Raw genomic sequence first — 22,715 nt, forward strand, 5'->3', positions numbered from 1 at the left:
TTCATCATTTTCTTTCACTTCATTTTGTTGTTGGGCTTTTACTTTGTTGCCTGTACTTGTGTGTGTGTGTGTCAGTCGTTTTTATAAGTCTGTCAAAATGTAGTTCATATATTTTGGCGAAAATTCATTTTGCAGTTGACATAACTTTGTCAGCCCCAATTTATCAACAACAATTAGTAGAGCAGAGCGAACCCCACTGACTTGACTGACAAGTGTGTGTGTGTGGGTGGGTGGGTTCGTGTGTGTGTGTGTGTGTGTGGCATGGCAAGTATGTGACAAGTATTCTGAACAAAAACTTTGTCTGCCAAACAGAGACTCTCATTCGACTCACTTGACTCTCTGGCCCCGGGAACTTTGAAAACAGCTCGAGAAGACGCATTTGGTCGATGCCAGCATACCGGGCGTATGCGTAATATTGTAATGCCAAAATAATGTGCATTTGGAAAATTGCCGTCACCCCAGCGAAACGAGAAATAGCAGCAGCACACATCAATTGTCAAGTGTCAGCTGAGCCAGCTGAGCCAGCTGGCTTATTAAACTACAATTTGCCACCTGAGCTGACAACTCACCTGTACTCGTGCGACATGAAGAAGGTGCCCCGGATCAGACAGCCGTTGGGATTCTTGCGCTTGCCGTCGAAAATCTTCTGGTAATGCTGGTAGTTATTCAGGTTTACAGCGCCATCGAAGGTCAACATAATAATTTGGGGGATCTGAAAAGTGTAAGTTGAAATCAATAACATTTCGTTGCTAAATAAATTAGAGATTTAATTTGACAAATTTTCGCAAAATAATGTCTCAAATTTAAGCTATCTTGTTCATTCTGTACACAAAAAAAAAAAACGTAATTTTTAAACTTCGTTTTATTGTTTTAAGACTTAGCTTGTGCTAATTTTTTTTTTTTTGGTATAGGCAACCAATCATACAGTTTAAGTGTTCCAACTGATATATAAGTTTACTGAAATTTAATCTACAAAATGACAGTTACTCGACAGTTATATTCAATAAACGGTTCCATAAAAAAAATCCAAATGTATTCAAAAGTCCAAAACATATATTTTTGAGTCGAACTTTCCACAAAAATTAATCATAAGTTAGTGAGACTAAATTATTTGATTAAAGGCAACACGATACTATGTAAAGCAAGGCAACAACAAAATATACGTTTCAGAAACAATTGTAAGGGTTAAGCCTACAGTCAATACAGTACCCAACACCAAAGAGTTTGCTGATAAAATCGACTCAAATTTGTTTCTCATTTAAATGTATTGACTTATACTATTTCTTTACCTTTTAAAAAACATATAATGGATAGACCATTAAAAATAAAGTACAGGATAACATACTCATCCCTTTTCGCCAACTCAACTACAAATGAAAAAGTCTTCGACCCAAGTGACAAATCCCCTAATCATGTGATTTGAACATCACCTCTGTCTCCAAATAAATATAAGCACTTGCAGCCACATGAGTGTGTGTGAAGAGGAGGTGGAGGTGGTTGTGGGGGTGGGGGTGGGGGAGGGGCTGGAGCGGTGTATATGAGTGGATGGGCGTTTGTGTCCAATTAGAGGATTGCCGACCTCAAAATCAGCCGGGCATGCGATGGCATTGGAAGCCGCAGCAGCAGCTCTAATTGAAGGTTTTGCATTTTGCGTTTGTTTTTCCTGTCTGCGTTTCGCCTGGTTGCGCATTTCCCAACCACCTTCAGTCACCCACAGTCACCCAAAGCCACCCACTAAGCCACCCACTAAGTCCCAGTTTCGGCTTTGGCACAACTTGCAGCTTGAGCATTAAACATAATTAGTGGGCATGTGGGCAACCGGTGGAGAGGAAGGCAACTAGCAACTTGCCACTTGCCACTTGCAAGCGGCGACTGGGAAGCAATTCACGAAACCAAATTAATTTCTAATAATGCCCGACTATCAATAACATCCAGAAGCAGCATCCGCACGGCAAATTCCATTACAAAATTGCCACCCAAAAATATGGACACTGCAACGGGAATCAAGCAATGCCAAAGCCAAAGCCAAAGGCGAAACCAAGCCCAAACTCAAACTCAAACCCAAACCCAAACCCAAACCTCTGCAGCTGTAGCGTTTGGTGTTTTTATTGCACTTGCAACACTTTAAGTGCAATTCCATAATCAAAGACCGCCGAGTGCAGTTGGAAAAGAATGGGCGAGGAAAAGTAATAATAATGCTAAAGAAATGACGCCCCACAAAAACAGGGAATGTCCAGCAGTGGCAAAATGGATAGAAACTTGCAAATACTCTAACTGATGTAACATGGAGGTTTAAATTAATTGTTAAGACTAAAACAAGATACCTATTTACCCTATTAACAAGTTTCAAAATGAAAATGGCTGCAGATGGCGCCAGCTTTGCTTTTGGCAATCCAAGAAAAGAAAGCGCCATCTCTTGTTGAAAACCTCAGAGAGGGTTTTAAGAAGGATGGGAAAACTATTTTTTATTTTAATTCCAGTAACTGTATTGTATTGCGTCATCTGCTGGTGAAAACAACACTTATTATGTTTAACTTCGTATAAATTTCTTAAATAAATTGTTAAGTTGAATATGGATTTTTTAAAGTTTTCTATTAAGCAAAATGTAATTTCAAAGTCCACGCCAAAGCCGACATACTCCCAAAGAAATCTTAAGTTTAAATGGTCAGAAATGAAGGGAAGGGAGGGGAAGAGAAATAAAATCGTAGCTGCAGCAAAATCGGAAATGCATTTCGCATTTGGTCCGAGATCTGGCCATAAAGGCGGTTGGCACGGCGGCAGGAACGCACTTAGCGGTCATTGTAGGACACATAAAAGGATTATTGTACAAATTCAATATTAATGCGGTCGTAAGAAGGAGATGACTACGATTGTGACTATGACTATGACTATGACTATGACTATGATGATGGCTATGATGATGATGATGATGGCTATGTTGATGATGATGGCTATGATGATGATGGTACTCGCACCTAACCGAACTGAGCTGGCAAATTATGCAGGGGCGTGAAACACTCGGCGGTCAGTTTCAGTGCGGCTTAGATGACAAGTCGGCATTGAATTGAAATTGAAATTTGCGCTTCGATTTGACAGCTTTTCATATTTCTCCCTCTATTTTTTCTCCCATTTTGTGCCACTTCTTCTCTATCTTTCCATCTCGTCTTATTGCCTTTCGCTTGGTCGCCGGTTTTATTGAAAGGCATATTTCAAAGGCGCGTTTCCGCAAAATGAGTGCAAATCAACTGCAAAACTTTTCCCCTTCGCGCTGAATTATGAAGTAAAAATATTATTGCAAATATAATGAATGTGAGGGGCGAAAGGAGATCGCACGAAATGGAGCCAAAGCAAATCATAAATTTCTGGCTTGGACAAAGTTTCCCTGGACGAAGAGGTGAACCCAAGAGGTGTGCGAGCCATTGTGGGCCGTTTGAACTTTATGCGATGGCCATATTGCTGAATCGCCGATTACCTATCGTCCCAAGACCCAATTGCATTTCAAGTTCTCAAACCCAAAAATCGCAAGCATTTCCGCATCGAATTGTGGCCAAGAAGTGGGGATGGCTCTTCGTTAAATTAATGTTTGTGAGTGTTCTAGTTTTAGTTTCTTTATACCAGGGCACCGTAATGATTGTAAGTTTTATTACAAAAATTAGTATTTAACTATTATTTTACTTTTTGGTGGAAAGATTTCTTCTCATAACCGTAGGGACCAAAAAAAAAAAAAAACGAGGTGAGTTTTTAACATTTATTTGTATGAGTTTTTTATATTTGTACAAATTTAAACAAAACCTTAAAATGTTGGCCGTAGTCCACTTAATATATTTCCATCACCCTCTTTGGACAGTCAGATACTTATTCAAAAAAAATTGAAATTATTGCCTTAAATTTCGTTTTAGGTCATGTTTTCCTAAATTTTGTATCGCAGGCTCGAATTAGAGGCAATTATTTCCTAAAATACGGGCAATATAGTTTTCTGTGTGTAGTGTTACAAAAAAATGTACGTTCTAAAAGTATGTTAAGAAATCCCTAAGAATAAGAAGGAATAATAATTAAATTAATTAAAATTGATTTGTTACATAGCACAAATGAGTTTCCAAAACTATCTTTATGTGGGAAGGTAAATAAATGATTTTTTCTTGCAAAGTTTTTTTTTTTTTAACTCTCACTTTAAGAGCTTGTATTCAAGTTGAGGGAGATCTTAAAGTATGGAAAACTGGAGCTATGTGGCCTGAGCAAATAGTAGATGAAAGTGCTGGAATATTCCACTTACACTTCTGTGTGCGTTGATAATTTTTGCCTAATGCGACTCAAGTTTGCACTTTAGTCTTTCAGCAAATATGGCAGCCGAAGAGTTGGGTGGGAAAACGCAAGGATGGGGCTGTCTGGATAATAGCGCGTGGAAGTTTTCTCCATCGTCGAGGACGGCCAAGTGTTCGGGAAAAGGGGGCCTCGCAAATTTGCATAGCTCAGTTGCTCAATCGCAGCGACAATTGAGCGGCTCATTGATTGCACCACCCATTTGCCATTTGCCATTATCCATTCGCCACCAGCCATCAGCCAACAGCTCCACTCACTACTACTCACCACTTATCCAACCGTCGGGGCATCCACAAACTTTTTGTTGACACTGTGCCATCTTTTCATTTCATTTCCCAAAATCAAATTCGATTCGCTTTTAAATTGAGCAAAAGCGATTTATTTAACGCCTCGCCTTGGCCCCATTTTCAACCTTTGCTCACACTATCAATTTAATTTATGACAATATTTGATGGGGTTTTTCGATATAATTTAATTATGCTTGGCTGCAATTATTATAACTTTAATTGCCAAAGCCTTTATTTTTAATTTTTGGTAGTTTGGGGACGGGCTGAATATCCAGGGACTGACAACGCTATGCAATATTGTAGTATATTTTTCGCCCTCTCGCATAGCTGACGTACGGAGTTGGTCGATCTGAGTACTAGGCTTAAATATTTTAATTTGCACGTTGCTCCTTTTTATATTTTATAAAACTGCCTGATTAAAAAAAAGCATGTCTTGAACTGTTTTAAATTTAAGCTGCAACTTAACTGCGAGCTGGTGAAAATTTTCATTCTCATTACAAAGCTTATAATATTAAAAAAACAGATTAAAGCTCAAAGTAGTTTTTATACCCTAGCAGAGGGTATTCTAATTTCAGTAGCTAATCGTGAAATGGAGCGATACGGTAATCGAAGGCAGAAAAATGAAAGAAAAGGGAGAAGTGAGCGATATGGAGAGCGGAAGGGAAGAACAGAGGCATAGAGGACAGAAGCTGTGAAGCCGTGTCCCACGCGGCGTATACGTTATGTGCGAACCCAAATCAAAGGAAGTTTTTGGCATACACAAATTAACCGCTTGTTTGCGGTTAATTGAGATGATATTAATTATAATTATGCCCGCACACTTACAAACAACGCATACATACACACATACACACACAAATACACATGCATAGATAAAGATTCAGTTAGCAAATGGAATTATTTTGGGGCCTGCGTTACTGCGAACACATGTAAGCGCTAATAACACTTAAATAAGCCCCGCCAAACATACACACTTGCTCACTCACATACAAACACCCACACTAATAAAGGACTGACACACACACACACACACACACACACACACGAACACACACACACACATACAGAGATGCCCACAAACGGGACAAAACGGATGGCAAGGACAAACACACATTTCAATTTCGAAATTAAGTGGCTCACTTGTCTTGTTTGTATTTGAATGCGTATGCGTGTATTTCTGTCTGTCTGCGTTGATGCATCCGCGAGATTGTGTGCGTGTTTATGCGTGTGTGTGTATTTGATTGTATATGTGCCCCACCACATAAACATCCGCTTTGCTTTTAACTTATATTTGTTTGGTTCTTTGTTCCGCCGAGTGATACTCTTCATATGGAGTATAAACATATGTACATATATTTAAAAACAAGTTTGTTTGATAATATATAGGAAAAAAGCACTTGTGTTTATCGTCTTTATATGAAACGAGACTGCTGCTTTCTATATTTGAAACATTTTAGGCATACAATATTCTAAATTTAAACCGAAAGATGTACAAAAAATTAAACTGCTCAGAACAAGTAATAAATACAAGTTCTTTTAGAAATACAATTTTAAATGGAAAAAAATATAAAAGGCAAAATTTATATATAGGACAATATGTATAACTGTTTACCATTATAATTTTTGTTTGTATGTCTGTAAATAATTTTGTATCTTAAAAAATTGTTGTGAAACTATTTTTGACATTTTAGATTTTTTAATCTCAGTTAATTTTGTTATTGCCAACTGGAAAAGGGTCTTCTTAGAATACGATTTAAAAGACTTTTCGAATTATAAAAACTAAACAGCAAAACAAGCAAAAAAAACCAGGACAAATTTGGAGTAGCCGTCAAATTATTTAAATGCCGTAAATCTTTCGAAAAGCATTCGCGTTTCGCCTTTCCTTGGGTCATAAATATTCTTTGAATACCTCTTTATTATTATGCATGTGAAACCACAACTAATGTGCACTGCGAACTGTCTGTCAATTTGCCAGAAGAGAAGCCACCAGTCAAAGGGCAAAAGGGGGTCATATGTGCATTAACTGATTTTTACATTTGAATTAGAGGCAAAAGAACTGTAAAGGAAATATTTAGCAAATGATTTGAGCTCATGAGCATCGGCATCCATGCACTCAAAGCGTTTCGTTTGAAAAGGTAACAAAGTAAAAGAAAGCTTAGCTGAGACAAAACACGCTTTAAGGTTACAGCTTTGAAAATATATTTATATATATATATATATATACAATATATATATATATGAATGTTGTGAAGCAATTTTATGGGCTTTCCGGCTTGCCAATGCCATTGCTATTTACACCATGAGCGCATAACTCTTGGCCAAATAAACAAAGCGTAGTTATTAAACAGGATATTCGAATCAACAGGAACACCAGTAGCAACAAAAACAATAACTGACAACAATAAGGAAGGGACAGCAGCAAAAACAACAGATGGCAAAAAGTACAAGAGCACAATTTCCTTATGCAAAGCGACGATAAGAGCAAACCGAATGCAAATACATAGATTTATGGCCACAGAAAACGGAGAACTGGAATCCAGAGTCGAGCTGAATCCAGAAACCTATACTCGAATCGCATCCAAAGCGCTGCGATCCACAGCTGCCATAGCCCCAGTTCAGTGTCGTAAAAATAAAAGCTGTCAATGCACTTAAAATTTATCGCCCTGCAAATTAACACTTAAATGCAAAATGGAAAAATGGAGACCAAACAAGTAGCCGATTTTGACTCTTGCAAAAATCGACTGAGTGATTTCCTATACTTTGCCAGGTAAACAAAACTACCTGGCCGTTATTGTAGCGTTAAGGGCTCTATTGTTTGTGATAATAGCATTTATGCATGGCGAAAGTTTTTGAAAATGTGTGCAGAGAAAGTTTAATTGATGAAACTTTGTTGGACACATTTTTAAGGGGCAAAGGTGTCGACTTGTACAAAATGTGAACAGTTAAGTTATCAATACAAGCTGTTTATCATAATATAGTAAAGTATTAACTATACTATAACTATTTCTATATAAAAGACCCTTTCTCGCTGTTTTATTTTGCACGATTTCAATGTACTCTAACAGCAATTATATCACTTGTAAATCTATTGAATCTTTGGCTAGTCTATTTATCAGTTTTTTTAAACCCTGGCAGAGGGTAATTTAATTTCAGTAAAAAAAATTGTATATATTTTCTTGATCAGCATCACTGTTCGTCTGTCCGTCAGTTTCTTTTTTTACGCAAAACTAACGTCTCAATTCCAAAGTCTTAATATATCTATAAATCACAATACATTTTATTAATTTAAAATTTTGAAAACTCAAAAATAGGTTTGGACTAGTTGGTTATATGTGATTTGTACTGTGTTGTTCATAAACATTTACTGACATTCAGTTTATGGGTGCATATATGCCCCTCTGAATACCCTGGCAGCACCTGTGTGCTTACCGAATCCGACGTTGAACAACCGACAACCGACCACCACCCACTACCCACTACCCACTACCCACTACCCACCACCCACCGCTCATCCATCGCATCGCAGTGTCAGTGTTACTTACCTTTTCGGCCTCCAGGTCGTCGGGAATCTGGGTGCCGTCCTTGGAGCAGAAGCAGTAGGGCAGAGCGCACTCCTCGGTGTTGCATCGCTGGGCGGTGTCTGCCGGCGCATCCGTGGCTGGGGCGGGGGCTGAATGGGGAAGGAGGAATGGGAAAGAGGGTACTCAAATCAGTTTGGAAATTATTTAAAATCTATTTCGTTATGCGGGATCCAATCCCAGATGCTGGGCGGTCGAAAGTCAACAAGTCAGCCGGCACAATGCCGGACGAAATGTCAATAAGCAGGCAATCCAAGGCGAGTGTGTGCAAGAAACACGTTAAAAGAAAGTTAACAACAGGCGGCTGAATGTAGGGGGGGTGGGGGGGTCAAAGTCAAATAACCTTAAGCCATATCCAGAGCTAACTCCCTCTAAACACCCCAAAACCCCCACCCACCACCCCTTGTTCCACAAAAGCTATTTGCATATGTGGGCGGTGTTGGGGCGTGGCATCTGGATGTGATTGCCAGCCGAAACTCAATCGAATTCAATTGCTTTTTTTCTCCACAGAGCCCCATCCTCAGTGGCAATCAGTTGTTCGGGCTTGGTTTGTTTTGTTTTGCTATCGAGTAAACAAATTCGCTTTAAGTTCGCAAAACAAAAGGTGGCTCGAAGTCAGGGAGCATGTTCCTCGGCAAATATTAAATGCATATTCGGAGCATCCGGAAGATGCACAAACCGAATTAGCACTCGCCATGGATATGGATGCGGCATCGAAGCTCGTGCCCGGAGGCGTTGATTTGATTTGATTTCGTGTTTGACTCGAAAACTTTTCTTGCGGGCGTCAAGGGAAAATCGCAGTGACTTTCGAGGGTTAAGGGTCATGAAGGTCAGAAATTTGAATGATTTGCAGGACAATTTAAATTGCCTGACCAATATTGCCTTTAAAATCCATGTCAAATAAAATTGTAATTATCTTAAAATGCTCGTTATGTATTTTAAAATCAAAGAATGATTTGTATTTTAAAAACAGATTTACTTAATTTTTCTTATTTTGCTTAGGAGCGCAATCTTTTTCCACCTTTTTATATTTTTTTAATGCTTTATATAGTTAGAAAACTTTTATATTTTATAAAAGGTCAGCGCAGAGGCTTTCAATGGATCACTCAAGAAAATTCTTATCCTCAGTTAATTAATCAATCGATATGCAAATGTAAAGTGTACCATTCCCAAAAACATCAAATTCCTTTTGCCAAGATATGTCACCGAAAATAAATTGTGAAATGGTAGTTTTTCCCCAATTCCAGGGGCATATCATCAATCAATTCAATTCTGTTTCCACTTCCCTTTTATTATTTTTCCTTTCAGAATATTTAGGCAAGCACTTAAGCCTCTTCTTTGGAGAAGTGGCGAGCTAAGAGTGTTGGAGTGAAAGAAACTTGAAGTTTTCACTTCGATTAAGCCTTTCGACAATGCTTAACTGCGATTTAATTACACAGTTTCAATGTTATGCAAATGAAAAGCCCAATCCTTCAACAGAAACGAAAGCAAATATATATATATATATATAGTGGGAGAGCTCTCTGAATTTGCAATTGATTTGGTTTTTGCCGTGTTTCTCGTTTTTTTTCTGTTTACTTTTGTGACTCCTATTCAATCTGTTAACTTGGCTTAAAAAAAAAAAATAAACAATATATATGAATGAGTTTTCATTTAGGAGTTTTTAAAATATTAACATAGTATTTCTGATCAGATTGCTGGGCGAAATGGAAAAATAAATAAAAGTAAAACCGGAAGGGAAAACAAAATAAATGCTTGTGGCATATCAATGCCTTTTGAAAAATATTTGTGGTCACATCATAAATAACGGCAATGAAAATGAAATGCTTGGCAATTAATTGGCCAGGACACAAACACACACACAAACGCACACAGAGAGAGAAAGAAAGAGAGAGAGAGAGAGAGAGAGAGAGAGAGACACGCACAGAGACACACAGGACATGACTGCAATCAACATAAATTCTCTGGGGCTGAAAACCAAACTCTTTGCCAACCATCCTGTCCTGCTTTTCCAACAGAAAGTAAATGCATAAAATTTTATTATTTCAAAAAGAAACTTCAAGAACTCCCTCTCCCTCTCACGCTGTTTCTGTCCCTGTCACACCGACTAGTGCCGTCTCGCTCCAAACTTGTGCTGAGTTATTGAATAAAATGTAATAAACACTTTTAGTAACTTTGTCTTATGCATTTTGTCGTCGGTGGACGGACAACGATTCACATCTTCGCACACGATGCGTATACGTAATATTTGGCTACTGCCACTCCATTCAGCAGCTGTCGTTGTTGTTTCTGTTTTCTTAGTTTTTTTGCTGCACAGTATACGTTTGATAAGGTGAACTTGATACAAATGGACCCACTATTTATATAATTTTGATTTAATCAGTTAAATTTACTCGAACTTTAAATATTATATAATTTCTGATATTGTCAGTTGTAGGATTATGCTTATTGAATACAAAATTAAATTTTAAACATATTTATTTAACGTAATAAGGATGCATAAAGTATTAATTTGGATTTAGTTATCATGCGGCGTTTTTCTTCACAAATGAATGAATGAATGAATCAGTGAATAATTATTTTTATCAAGTAGAGCTCACATGCTCGAGAGTGCACTGCATTTACGGTATAGTTTTTGTTACTATTTTTCCCAGCCCTTTTTCTTGTTGTTCGTGTGTGCGGATGCTGCTGCTCGTGTTGTTGTGTAAGCAATATTGAAATGCTGTCATTGAGCGTGCTCACTGAATTATGAAATTGAAAACTATTCAGTGCAAAACATTATTCTTTGCATTTTATCAGCTCAGCTGCGTGCTAGTGTGTGTGTGCGTAAGTACGTGTGTGCGTGTGGTTGTGGGCGGAAAATCAGCGTGTCATTTCCTTGGACAAGCTGCCTGTCAAGCGTTTTAACCCTTGCTAAAATACAACTGCCTTTAAAAAAGTGGCTTAAATATTTTAATTCATGTCTCGCCTTGGCCAAATCAAATCGAAATTAAATGAAATGAATTCGCATTTATATGCACAATGTATTGCATACATTTCAGGGCGCACACACACACACACACACATGCCGCTTTTTGCTTATTTATTTTGGGGACAAGTTGCTGTCACAATTTCAAATTCAGTTGAGACTCGTTGCGTATACGCAATTCGTCAGCTGAGATTTGAGCAGAGTACTGAGAAGAGGGGTGAGGGGCCTACGGGTGTCGGGGAGGAGGTCTTTCGGCTGGCAGAGCTCTTAATCCTCGGATGGCTTAGGCAGTTGGCAGCTGGCTGCAAAATTAAAGTGCCCGACCATTATAGGCAATCAGTTAGTTTGGCTCACTTCGTTTGATGAAAATGCCTTAAATTATACAACAAAATACATGCCCAAATGGCTAGGTGGGACTTAACCGATGGTAAAACGTGCAGATTGAGCTGGCTGTACGGTAAATTAAGTATATACTTCCAATCGGGAAAACTTTAAATCGAATATCTGCAGTTCTAGTTTATACATTACAAGATTTGAGTTTTTAGAGAAAACTCAATTGTTTTGTTTTGATATTTCTATAAGCTAAAACAGTACTGATATTTTAACCCAACTATATATTGGTCTAGCAATTTTCAGTGACTAAAAAATACTTGAGAATTTGATTCTCGAAATATATATTTACATACACATTTGTGGCGGTAACTACATAGCCATATCTATGTGTCAGCTAAAAAAAAGCATGAACAAATTTTTATGCACAGAGCTTTGACCTAATCTCTGCTGCAATATTTCGCCTTTGCGTGTGTGTGTGTGGGTGTAAAAAGTAGAAGGAACGTAATAACATAAATGACACACACACATACATAGCGAGCTATTTATATGGGACAACATTCCAGTTGGTATTACGCAAATCCCCAAACGCTTTAGCTGTCGCAGCTTTCTTCCAAGCGGTTGCCTTCCGACCGACGGACCGGGATCAGCATCCGTACCCGTAAGCCCCAGCCCCCCAACCCCCTGAGCCCGTACTCCCCCCTCCTGCCAATCATTCGCCCTTTTCCGTACCGAAAAAAGCCGTACTAGTCGCAGTTGCAACCGGAATGGCGACTACTGCAAAAGTGCGTGTTTGCATGTGAGCGATATGTCACTCGGCATATGGCTGTGTGTGTGTGTGTGCGTTTTACTCTCTTGCCACGCCTAACCGCCCCTTACCAGACCCCTCCGAACCCCCTTCTGATGCTCTTCCCACCCGTTTCCTAACACTGGGCCAAAATAAATAGAATGACTTTGGGCACTTTTAAGGAACATGAAAGTATGTCTTTATGTTTTTAATGCAAAATAATTAACATGGTTAATGTACCCATCTTACCAAATTAACAAAACTACTTTTGCTAATATATTTAATTTTTTCATTAAAAATCATTAAATTGTGCGTCATTTGGTTTAAAAAAGTAGAGTAGAATATAATAATGTCGAGACAATTGTTTTACTGTGAAATTCTTATGGTTCTTTTATGTTAAGAAAATGTGCGCATTCTATATATCTAACTGCTATTCTTATGAAATATTTAAGTGCCGTGAGCAAAAAAAAGTCATTTCGGTAAAAAATAGTAAGGACATGCAGATTGTTGACTTGTATTGTCCATATTTATAATTTTTCTTTGATTTATTAATAAAGTAACGTTTTTTTTAAATATTTAATTCTAAGCTTGTTAATGTCGAACCAATATAATTTAAATGCAGACAAGCCAACAAGTTTTATCCTTGCAAGTGCTTTCAACATAATTTGTTGTCCAGTATAAGATAATAGTTAGAATACCATCAAATATTTTCAAAATTTGTCAAGTGTATGGACAAAAAAAGTTAAGATACTGGGAATGGGAGGAATATGCTTTCCAGCTCTGTACTAAGGCAATGCAAAAGTCCGAGACTGAAGCTGAGGCAGCCGTAAAACTGAAAACTAAATCGTAGATGTAAGCTTTAATGGCCCACCCACATATAAATATATATATATATATATATATATAGCTGTGGTCAAGATTATAGAAGTACAAATGGCAGCCAATAAAAATATCATTTCTTATTTTAAACTAAGTAAAGTAGATACATTTCAAAAACGTTTATGATTAGTTTTAGAAGAAGTCTCGTTTAAATTGGAATTGATTCGCTTGGAAAAAAGCAGTATTACTTTAAAATGTTTTAACTAAGCATTTTTTTTTATTTAAGTTTATGATATTGTTAGCTATTCGCTATGTCTGGTTTTGAAGATAGCATAAGAAAGTATCACTTAAAAAAATTAATTTTTTTTTTGTAGAGAAATAATAGAAATATTTTGATGCAAAATCCCGAAAGACATTTCAGTGTTATTTTCATGACCTAGAGTGTATTGATGAAGGGAGGACGAAGGATGGACTTGGTTATTCTTAAGCGGTCGCGTTTGTGCCCCATTTGAAGTGCACTCAATGTTGTGGGTGGTCGGGTGGTGTGCCAAAGTACTTGGCATTCATCTTGGCAATGGCTCAACTACCGCCGCGCCCCATTTTGTCCACCGCCCACCGCCCCTTCCCTTTTTCCCTTTTCCCTTTTCCCGGCGGCAAGGTGGCCCTTTGGGCAGCGTCGTTAGGCAAGTCAATAGAGCGGACAATGTTTGGAATTGTGTCCCCGGAGTGGTGGCCACCATTTGCCTATTGCTTTTGTCATCGAGTACATTTCGATTTCAATTTTGGTTACGTTTCAGTTTGGTTTTGGTCAGCACAAGCGCAGGAACACACACATTTTGTAACCATAAATGAATTATGCGACATTTACTCAAAATTGCTTCCTAATGCACAACATCCGGCCTGAGAAATGTCCACCTCTTTGTCTATGTTTGCTGGAGTACAGTTAAAAAAATGAGAATTCATTTGACTTAAACGAAGGCTTTATGGTTTTGTATTAAGCTTTCTACTTTTATGGATTTAACGGATTTCTCCAACTGTATAGCATTTTATTCGTTTTGTTTAATTAATATAAATAATGGTATCAAATGAATTAGAAAAATTATAGAATACATAGCAAGATATGTCGAATCATAAAATACCATCAAATTGAAATTCAAATTTATAAGTTTATTAGGCTTTTATCAATGTAATGTAAACAGTATTTAAATACAGTACAATATTGCCTAACACCAAATTTGTTTTACAAAAAATTAAAAGTAGCTAGACAGTTATATTATTGTTTTAAACTTCACTTAAAAACTCTTTTTTTGCACTTTTAATCTTTTTTCAGCACGTTCCTACTGGGAAAATGTCCAAAATTTATTTGAAGCCTCTAATAAATTGTATGCTTCAGCTTAGCTTGGCGATTGTTTGGGTCCGAAGTTCGTTTTTATATTATCAGGCGTTTTTTGTCCCTCACAAAACTTCAAATCGTTTTGCAGCCCAGGCAGACAAACGGACAGACAGACAGACAGATCAAGGGAAAAACCTGCCCGATGGAATGGTGGCCACACTTAGAGTGCACTTACAGTTTTTCCCCATTTTCTTTGTTCGCCTTGATTTATGTTGCACTTTCTTACCCGTTCTGGCTGGAGTTTTGAGACCTTCCTAATCACTTACTTGTTGGTAGAGGACCGCACTTGGCCTCATCCTTGAATGTGCAATACTTCTGCAGATCATCGAAGAAGAGTCCGGATGGGCAGCGGTTCAGATACGGGTATCCATCGACGCACTGTGAGTGGGGTCGAGCAGAGGGGGGTAAGTACCATCGAATGTATTTATTATGGTGTCATTAATTTGGGAAATCGAGGACTGAAGGGGGCGGTACTCACCTGGTAAAAGCGACGACAGGTCGCCGGATCGGCGTAGTTGCCATTGGCAATATGTGAGGGGCACTGGAACTCCTCTTTCTCCTTTCCCTGGCCTGCAAATGTTCAAGGGAAATAAAATGTAAATAACTGTTGAAAGTTGATTTTATGGCATTGGTTTTGAAAACAACAGAACAAAATATAACTCTTCCGATATATTGTTTTATAAATCAAAAGTAACACAAAGGCCATTACAAATTAGATAGTTGTGAAATGTAAATTGAATAGTATGAGTTTTTAAAATATTTTCAAGATAATTCCTTCAAAGCAAAAATATCACGAATTAAATTATGTTTTTAAAAGACGAATGTAAAACACAAGAAAAGTTTTATATATAGACATTTGCAATATATTTGTAATGTACAGTATTTACAAATAAAAGATTAATTTGAAAAGAAGTTTTGGCATCTAAAAAAAGTGAAAAAGCTTCTTATGAAGAATAAAATAAAATCGAAAAACAATTTAAAACCTAATTTTAGCCAAAAAATAGATTTATTTTGAAGAATAAAGCCGATAAAACTCTTGTAAAATTAAAAAAAAAATGTGTAAAATCCAATGAAACTATAAGCCAATTGCAGTAACATTTTTATTGAGTTTAGTTGCGCATGGAAATTAAATATCCGGCCATTAATTGCTTAATAGACATAATACTTTATGTACGAGGGCATGTAACACATCAGATTTATATGTTCATGTAGGAATGAGATGCAGGATAAAAACAAACTATAATCGCTTATTGTGTATTCATGACGATTTCGCAGCATTTATGCCTGTATATACATATTTTTTTAAAAGCCAAATCTAAGCTAAAAAGGCTTGGCGGCTTGACATTTACAAAAAGCCACAAGATGGGGTGGGAGATAAGCGAATGAAACACATAAATAAATAAATAACAGATAAGTTATAATTAAATGTCGATTTACGTATTGATCAAGTGGAAAAAAGGCATAATTTTAAATGCACAAACCAAACAAAAGCGCAAAAAAAAAAAAACTAAATTTATGGAAATATTTCAAAATTCAAACACAAATCCAACGTCTGTTTTTTTGTGGTTTGGTACAAGTTTACCTCTAATGAATATAAATTGACTTGCAGCATTAGATTAACAGAGGCCTAAAACAACAAACAGCAGAAGTTCAACCCTGTTTCCATTTCCCAAATCCGTTTGTCGCCCAAATGTTTGGTTTATTTTGGGGGGAAATCGATGAGATCTAGCGGCGATTATAATTACGAAAGCTACGCCCACTTTTCCGGTTGACTGCCGCTCAAATTATTCATAAAACATATCCATTTTGGGGCTAAATGTTAATTAAATGAAAACTATTATTGGACACAATTGCATTACGTTTACGCGGCGTGTACTGCGTGTATTTTCTATTATAATTATAATTATTTGTCAGTTTTATGATTTTGCATTGTTGCCATGCCACTAAAATGGCAATTAATTGATAGCTAAGACCGAAATCCCGAAAATAACAAAATGGAATTTTACGAATACAGGCGTACTTGACAATGGTATTGGTTATTTATTGGCGAAAAATATTTATACTAAGCTGGATTACAAATTTTTTTTTTTTATACACATAGAAAGTATTTAATTGTTTTCAAAGGATATTAATGCATGTTGATCTTTATTAATAGTTCCAAAATTTTATGTGAGACCCAGTTTGAATAGCAAGCATATTAGTATTAGTTGAGTTTGATATTATTATATATTCCTAATACTTGTTTTAATACCAAGTCGTTGTGAGACATATTAAAATATATAAAGTCTATTTAATCAATTATAATTAAATTATTTGTATTTTATTTCTGTTAACGCGTTGCTCGTAAATTAAAACATAATATTACAATATGTTTTAGTTAAAAGACTAAAATACCCCGTTGGAAAACTTAAAGTGTGGGCAAAACGTAATTGCCTATTTAAAACTAAAATATGTGCACCTCAAGTCAATTCTAGATTCAAACTTAAAAAAAATATTCATAAATTAATTTTTGATTGCTTTAATTCAAGCCTAATTTAGCCTTCATTTAAATTCATGAAATGCTACGCGGAAGAGACTTTGCCAAATGGCGCTACAGTTGGTTTGACTAATTTTTGCACATTTTTTTATTTGCTTATTTGTTTTATAAACGCAGATTTCATATAAACAGTAAATTAAAAATGCCTTTCCATTTAAATATAATTTTAACGTAATACTTAATATCGTGAACTTTCGAAACCAGCGCCAAATGCAACATAAAAGTCTGTGGGAATATTGGTTTTTGGGTTGGGCCTAAAAAAAATGCACCTACATCCCAACCTTTTTTCACATTTGCCATTTATTGTGGCAGGTTTTGCACCGCTTGCTCTTCGTTTTTTATTTTTGGTATACAAATTCCTGATTCCTGATTCGCAACGTCCTGTTATTTCTGTGCGATTTTTAATAGCGATTAACAATAAGTGAATATATTTAAAGGGGGCCACTTAAATTTGTCAAACAAAAGCAGCTATTTTGCTTTTAATAAAAAATCTGGGAATATTTTCCTAAAATATTTGAGTGTTGGTGCTTGGTCAATTTATGGTTATTTATGTGTATATTTATCCAGCAACAGCGGCGACCACAATGCGGTGAAAAAAGCAACAAAATTGGCAGTTAATTTAAATGGAATGTGTAAAATAAACAATAACAAAGCAATGCCAGAATGAAATCAAATGAAAATGCTGAGCTTTAAAAATAGCGCATATTATGGGGCAGTGAGGAAGTGAGGCGAAAAACATTTTCATATTATTATTATGGCTAATTAATATTTATTAACCAGTCCAAGCCCACATCCACGTCCATAAACACTGGCCAAATAACTGGCAGGAGTCCAGAAGTCATGGCTAATGAGGCGACGTCCACTAAGCGGCTTAATGCCCCACTTTCCGTTTTCCCCCTTTGCCATCACCCATGCTAGTTGAGCTGGAGCAGAAGGAATCCTTGAATTCTTGAAGGGAACAATTTAACTCACTCGGCGAACTGCTTAAAAGTTGGGTAGAAAGACACTGTTTACTTTTTAAATGTATTAAATATTTTATATGGACTCTTGCTTGCTATTCTCCAAATCTTATAATCGAAATCATCACTGAACAATTTTTTTTGACTTTCATTAATTTGTTTGGAATAAACATGGTATTTTTTAAGTAATATATTAGCTGGTTAAATATAAGAACAATGAAAATTGTTATTCCATGAAAAACTCCAAATCATCGCATATATGTAGAAAAAAAAAATAAAAACAAGGACACAATTTTTAATCACTTGTTTTAATAGAAGTTCAAATAATGCTCAGAAATAATAAGTACACTTTTCTGGAACCCATTTAGGGGCACCTGTAAATTTTTACCATTCAATAAAATGTCACGAATATCAAACCATTCGACCTTTTACAGCCATGACGACAGTAAAAATACGAAAAATAATAATAATAAATTTATTGCACATTTATTTAAAAGTCATAAGGCCAATTACATGGAAACCGTTTTTTGTTCTTTGCCCTTAATTAAGAAATTGCCAATGCGGAAAATAATAATTAAAAATAAGCCGAGCGCCGTAACGTTCAAAAGGATACATTCCCTCTCCCTTTCACTGCTGTCCCTTTCTCACTCTGGAGAAATTAAATGTGCCCGAGAAAATAAATAAATTGTGGAACAAAAAACGGGGAAAACCCTGGCGAAGAGCCGGAAAAATCTTTATTTTATGCACATCGTGCAATAATTTTTCGTTTTCTTGTTTCATTTTTCTGTAATTTTTTTGTTGTTGTTCTTTGTTGTTGTTTATTTCTTGGTGTTGTTGTTGCTTTTTGATTTTTCCTTCCCCCTGACCATAATTTATTTCAGGTTTTTAAGTGAGAGGGGTGAAAATCGAATAGTTTGCAAATTAAATTTTCGTGCTAAATGTTGTAAAGCCAGCGGTAATTAATGTCTTTTTTCCGAAACAGGCTAACAATTTTTTTGTAGAATTTACAATTATAATAATTGATTTTACATTTTTTAAGGTCATTTGTGTTCCATTTCTTCGTTTTCATCTCTATTTCTGACTTCAGAAGTTGAAATCAATATCCTATTTTTGTTAAATCAACGAATAAAAAGATGGCAGCGAGTGTATGCAACAAAATAAAACAAATGTGTACCAATGCGAAACGCAATCAATTGAGCACAGCAAAGAACAAACAAATGTATCCACGAATTTTGTTGAAATTTTCATTTCATTTTTTCTTTGTTATAAGTACATAAGTTTATGTACTGGAGCATTTTTGTTTTAAAAGTTGTACTGTAAAAGTATAGTAACCACATTTAACAAGAGCTTAAATATATGTGTGTGTATAATATAAAATGATTGGATTGATTTCTTTATGGTATTCATTATTTTTGCTCCTGAAAGTGGATTTTAAATCGAGTTTCGCTGACACACTTCCATTCCGTTGTTTATGCACAGATATTCACTTAACACATTTCACATTCAGCATCGTGCCATCTCTTTCGCACCGCCCCTATAGCTGTTTCTTTCTTGTGCAACTGATTTTATTTTTTCTTTTTGTTTTGGGAAAATCGTTTTCAGTTGTTATTTGTTGTTGTTTATCCGCTGGTATTTTCAAGTAATTTTTCACGCATTTCTGTGGCTGCTTTGCGCCTCATTTTTCACGCCTGTCCGTGTGTTTTGTGCATGTGTGTTTTTGTGTGTGTGTCTGTGTGTCTGAATCTGTGCGAGTGTGTGTTAAGCTGCTTAAATGTTTTTTGTCGCTTCCTTTTGCAACATTTGCCATTTTTTTCGCGCTGTGTGCGTGTGTTTCAGTTGCTGCTTTTCTGCATTTACAACACTTAAATTGTAAATAATGCCGATTTGGTTAGCTTGGCGCAAAAGAGACGGCCACTAGGTGTGGGCGAAAGAGACGGGGCGAAAGGAAAACCTCAGTGCTCACTTTTCGAGTGTGTAATGGCCAAAGCCACTTGCCTTTGTCAACAAATTTGCGTTTAAATGGCTCATGTGCCCGCTGTTTTCCCCCTTTTCCCCAGTATTTTCCACGCACACCAATTCGTTTTAATGTATTTTTAAATTATGTTAATTTCGTTTTCTTTAAGTGAGCGGCGCAAAAACAAAAAAATAAATAAATAAAATACCAAGGGTGGCAAAAGAAAAGAGGGCCAGAGAACTTTAATGAAATGAATGTGTCGCACTTGAGAGTGATAAATTCCTCTTTCTCCTAATTGGCTTTCCTTTAGGATAATGAAATTAGGCCTTTTCACTTAATCAGTGCTGTATTTAACAAAGCTGATTTTATTTTACGGAAACATGTATACATGTTCATGTTACATTTCTCATACTTAATAAAAAAAAACATCGCTTAAATTTGTTTTAATTCTGCTTTATTTTTTATAAAGCAAATACTAGCAGTAAGTATAATGAAAAACGCGTTCGTTCAACAACTATACATCTCATAGAAAACGTTATTGACGAAATAAGCTCCCGTATTCAAAACACTTTCATTATGTTGTAAACATTTCCTTTCTGAAAGGATTTCGCAATTCCAGGAAAAAAGCGCCGCTCAAAAGTCCGTTAATATATATTTTTCCACTTGTGCAATCGCACGCCAATGAAATGAAAGTATTTTTTCGTTTTCGTTTTCGTTTTTTAGTTAAGCTTTTTGGCAGATTTTTCATCACACACCAAAACCAATTATGCAACGCGCTTGGCGATGGCCAACCGAAAAAAAGTAAAATCAATGTCACAATCAAGTTGCATAAATGAAGCTTAGCATCTGCTCCAAACTCTCTCTCAAAAAAAATAAATAAATAAATAAACATAAAAATCGATTGGCATTTTCAATTCCCATTGATTTTATGTTTTTTTTCTTACATTTTACATCAACGTTTACATAATTCAAGCTATATGCACCGTTTTCGAAACAAGTTTTTCACTGCACGTTAAACACTAAGGAAAGTGAAATCGAAATCGAGAGAAGAAACTCAGCCAACAAACGTGATGCTGCAATAATGCTTAAAAAATATAGGCAAGTCTATAAAAATAAAATAAATCAAAGTATGTGAGCAAGATATGAAAGCAAAAGTTGACCATGAAATCTGGGCAGAAAAGACTTGACAGATTTGCATATTCATGAAGTTCATCTCGCAGATATTTCCGATATATGCGCTACACGGCAAAAAAGGTGTCTTTAAACCGAATTTAAAAAATTAATCATTTATAATTGGTATTTTAACCAAATAATTTTCATGGTTTTATAGATTTTTCAAATCCTTTCAATAAAGAATTACATTAAAGTTAGTTAGTTAAATTATTAGATAAAATATATATATTTTTTGCTTTTCACATAGGGTTCCTATTAGAACTTTAACCAGATAAGTTAATTTTCATTAGAAAAAAAAAATGTTAACTTCAAATTAAGTTTGGTTAAGTTAAAATTGTCGAAATTAATTTGTAATACAAATATTATATTTAATAGTCAGTTAGGTGTTATATATGAATTCGGCGGGCTTAAACTTAGGTTTAAAAGAAATCAACCTGGAAAGTTTTCTGGAGAACCAGAGATGTTGGCGCTATTTTCGTACAGTGTATGTAAATGTATGCCGATGGCTGGCTTTCTGGTTGAATTGCTAATTAGCATGAGCGAATAGCCAAGCGAGAGCTGCAAAAGTTGCCGCTAATCAAGTTGGAGGTCAGTTCGGCAGTTGTCGGCTGTCAGTTGGCAGACTTTTTATTACGCAACTGGGAAGAGTTGGCCCGAAACTGGATGCCCAGTTAGCCAACCAGTTTTGCCGACAGGACCACGACAGCTGACCTTGCGAGCCGACAGGGTGAAAACCTGTTGGGAAAACCGCTGGCTGTGTTACCTAATTCGTACAGGAAGCGATGTCCCCAGCTTTGAGCAGTCAGTTTTTCATTATTCACCACTCAAACAAATGAACGAATACTCAGGAAGAGACCAGCCAAGCTCTGGCTCTATGATTTCTTTCACTCGCACGAAGCACAGTAACAAAAATTGCAAAAAAAATATATACCATATATGTATAGGGCGAATGCGGAAACCATATATAAATTTTTGCTGGTGGATCGCTCGTCATTTGGCCAGAAACTTACCATTAACACCAGCGACAACAAGCAGCACGGCCACCAGACACAGCCGCATCTTCTTGATTCTGGCTACGTGTACGGATCGAGGTCTATATATCCCGATTCCGGAACGAGATATATGCGAGTGTGCGAGAAAGAGCGAGGGAGATCGGGGCGGGCGAGTAAAAGCGAGACGTCTGCAACGCGCAAATGCAAACCGCCAACTGATCGAGACCCACGGCCAAGAAACTGCAAGAAGCCAACGCCGACTCTCGGCCCAAAGCCACTCGATCGGTCGTGGCCGATTGCTCAGAGGCTCGACGGCTCAACGGATCTGCGGACTTGAGGTGCTGCAAATAAAGTCTCAAAAAAGCCAAACTAGATTAGTTTCGAAAGGTTTATAAACAAAAAACAGCCCTACACACAGAACAAATATATGCAAAGTCAACCATTTAATTGTTAAATGGAAGTTGAATGGAATAGCAAAAGTAAATACCTGACTATTGCATTCAAAACTTTAAATTAAATATTTAAATTAATGATTTAATACTAATAATAATATATATATATTTATATTATATATATATTTTATATTTATATATATTTTATGTTGTGATTTACATATATA

At 36.4% G+C, this 22,715-nt stretch overlaps 1 protein-coding gene across 1 annotated transcript; it reads right to left on the minus strand.

Annotated features, from left to right (window-relative positions):
- Positions 1 to 550: 550 nt before the first annotated feature.
- LOC128265683 (chitin deacetylase 1) lies at positions 551 to 22,330 on the minus strand. Its single transcript, XM_053001864.1, has 5 exons — positions 22,115 to 22,330; positions 14,961 to 15,052; positions 14,749 to 14,860; positions 8,150 to 8,277; positions 551 to 712 (listed from the first exon to the last, which is right to left on the minus strand). The coding sequence occupies exons 1-5, from the start codon at positions 22,161 to 22,163 to the stop codon at positions 566 to 568; spliced, it is 528 nt and encodes a 175-aa protein (XP_052857824.1). The 5' UTR covers positions 22,164 to 22,330; the 3' UTR covers positions 551 to 565.
- Between the last annotated feature and the right edge of the window lie 385 nt (positions 22,331 to 22,715).

This window comes from Drosophila gunungcola, unplaced genomic scaffold, assembly GCF_025200985.1.
Source record: "Drosophila gunungcola strain Sukarami unplaced genomic scaffold, Dgunungcola_SK_2 000146F, whole genome shotgun sequence".
Classification (NCBI taxonomy): domain Eukaryota; kingdom Metazoa; phylum Arthropoda; class Insecta; order Diptera; family Drosophilidae; genus Drosophila; species Drosophila gunungcola.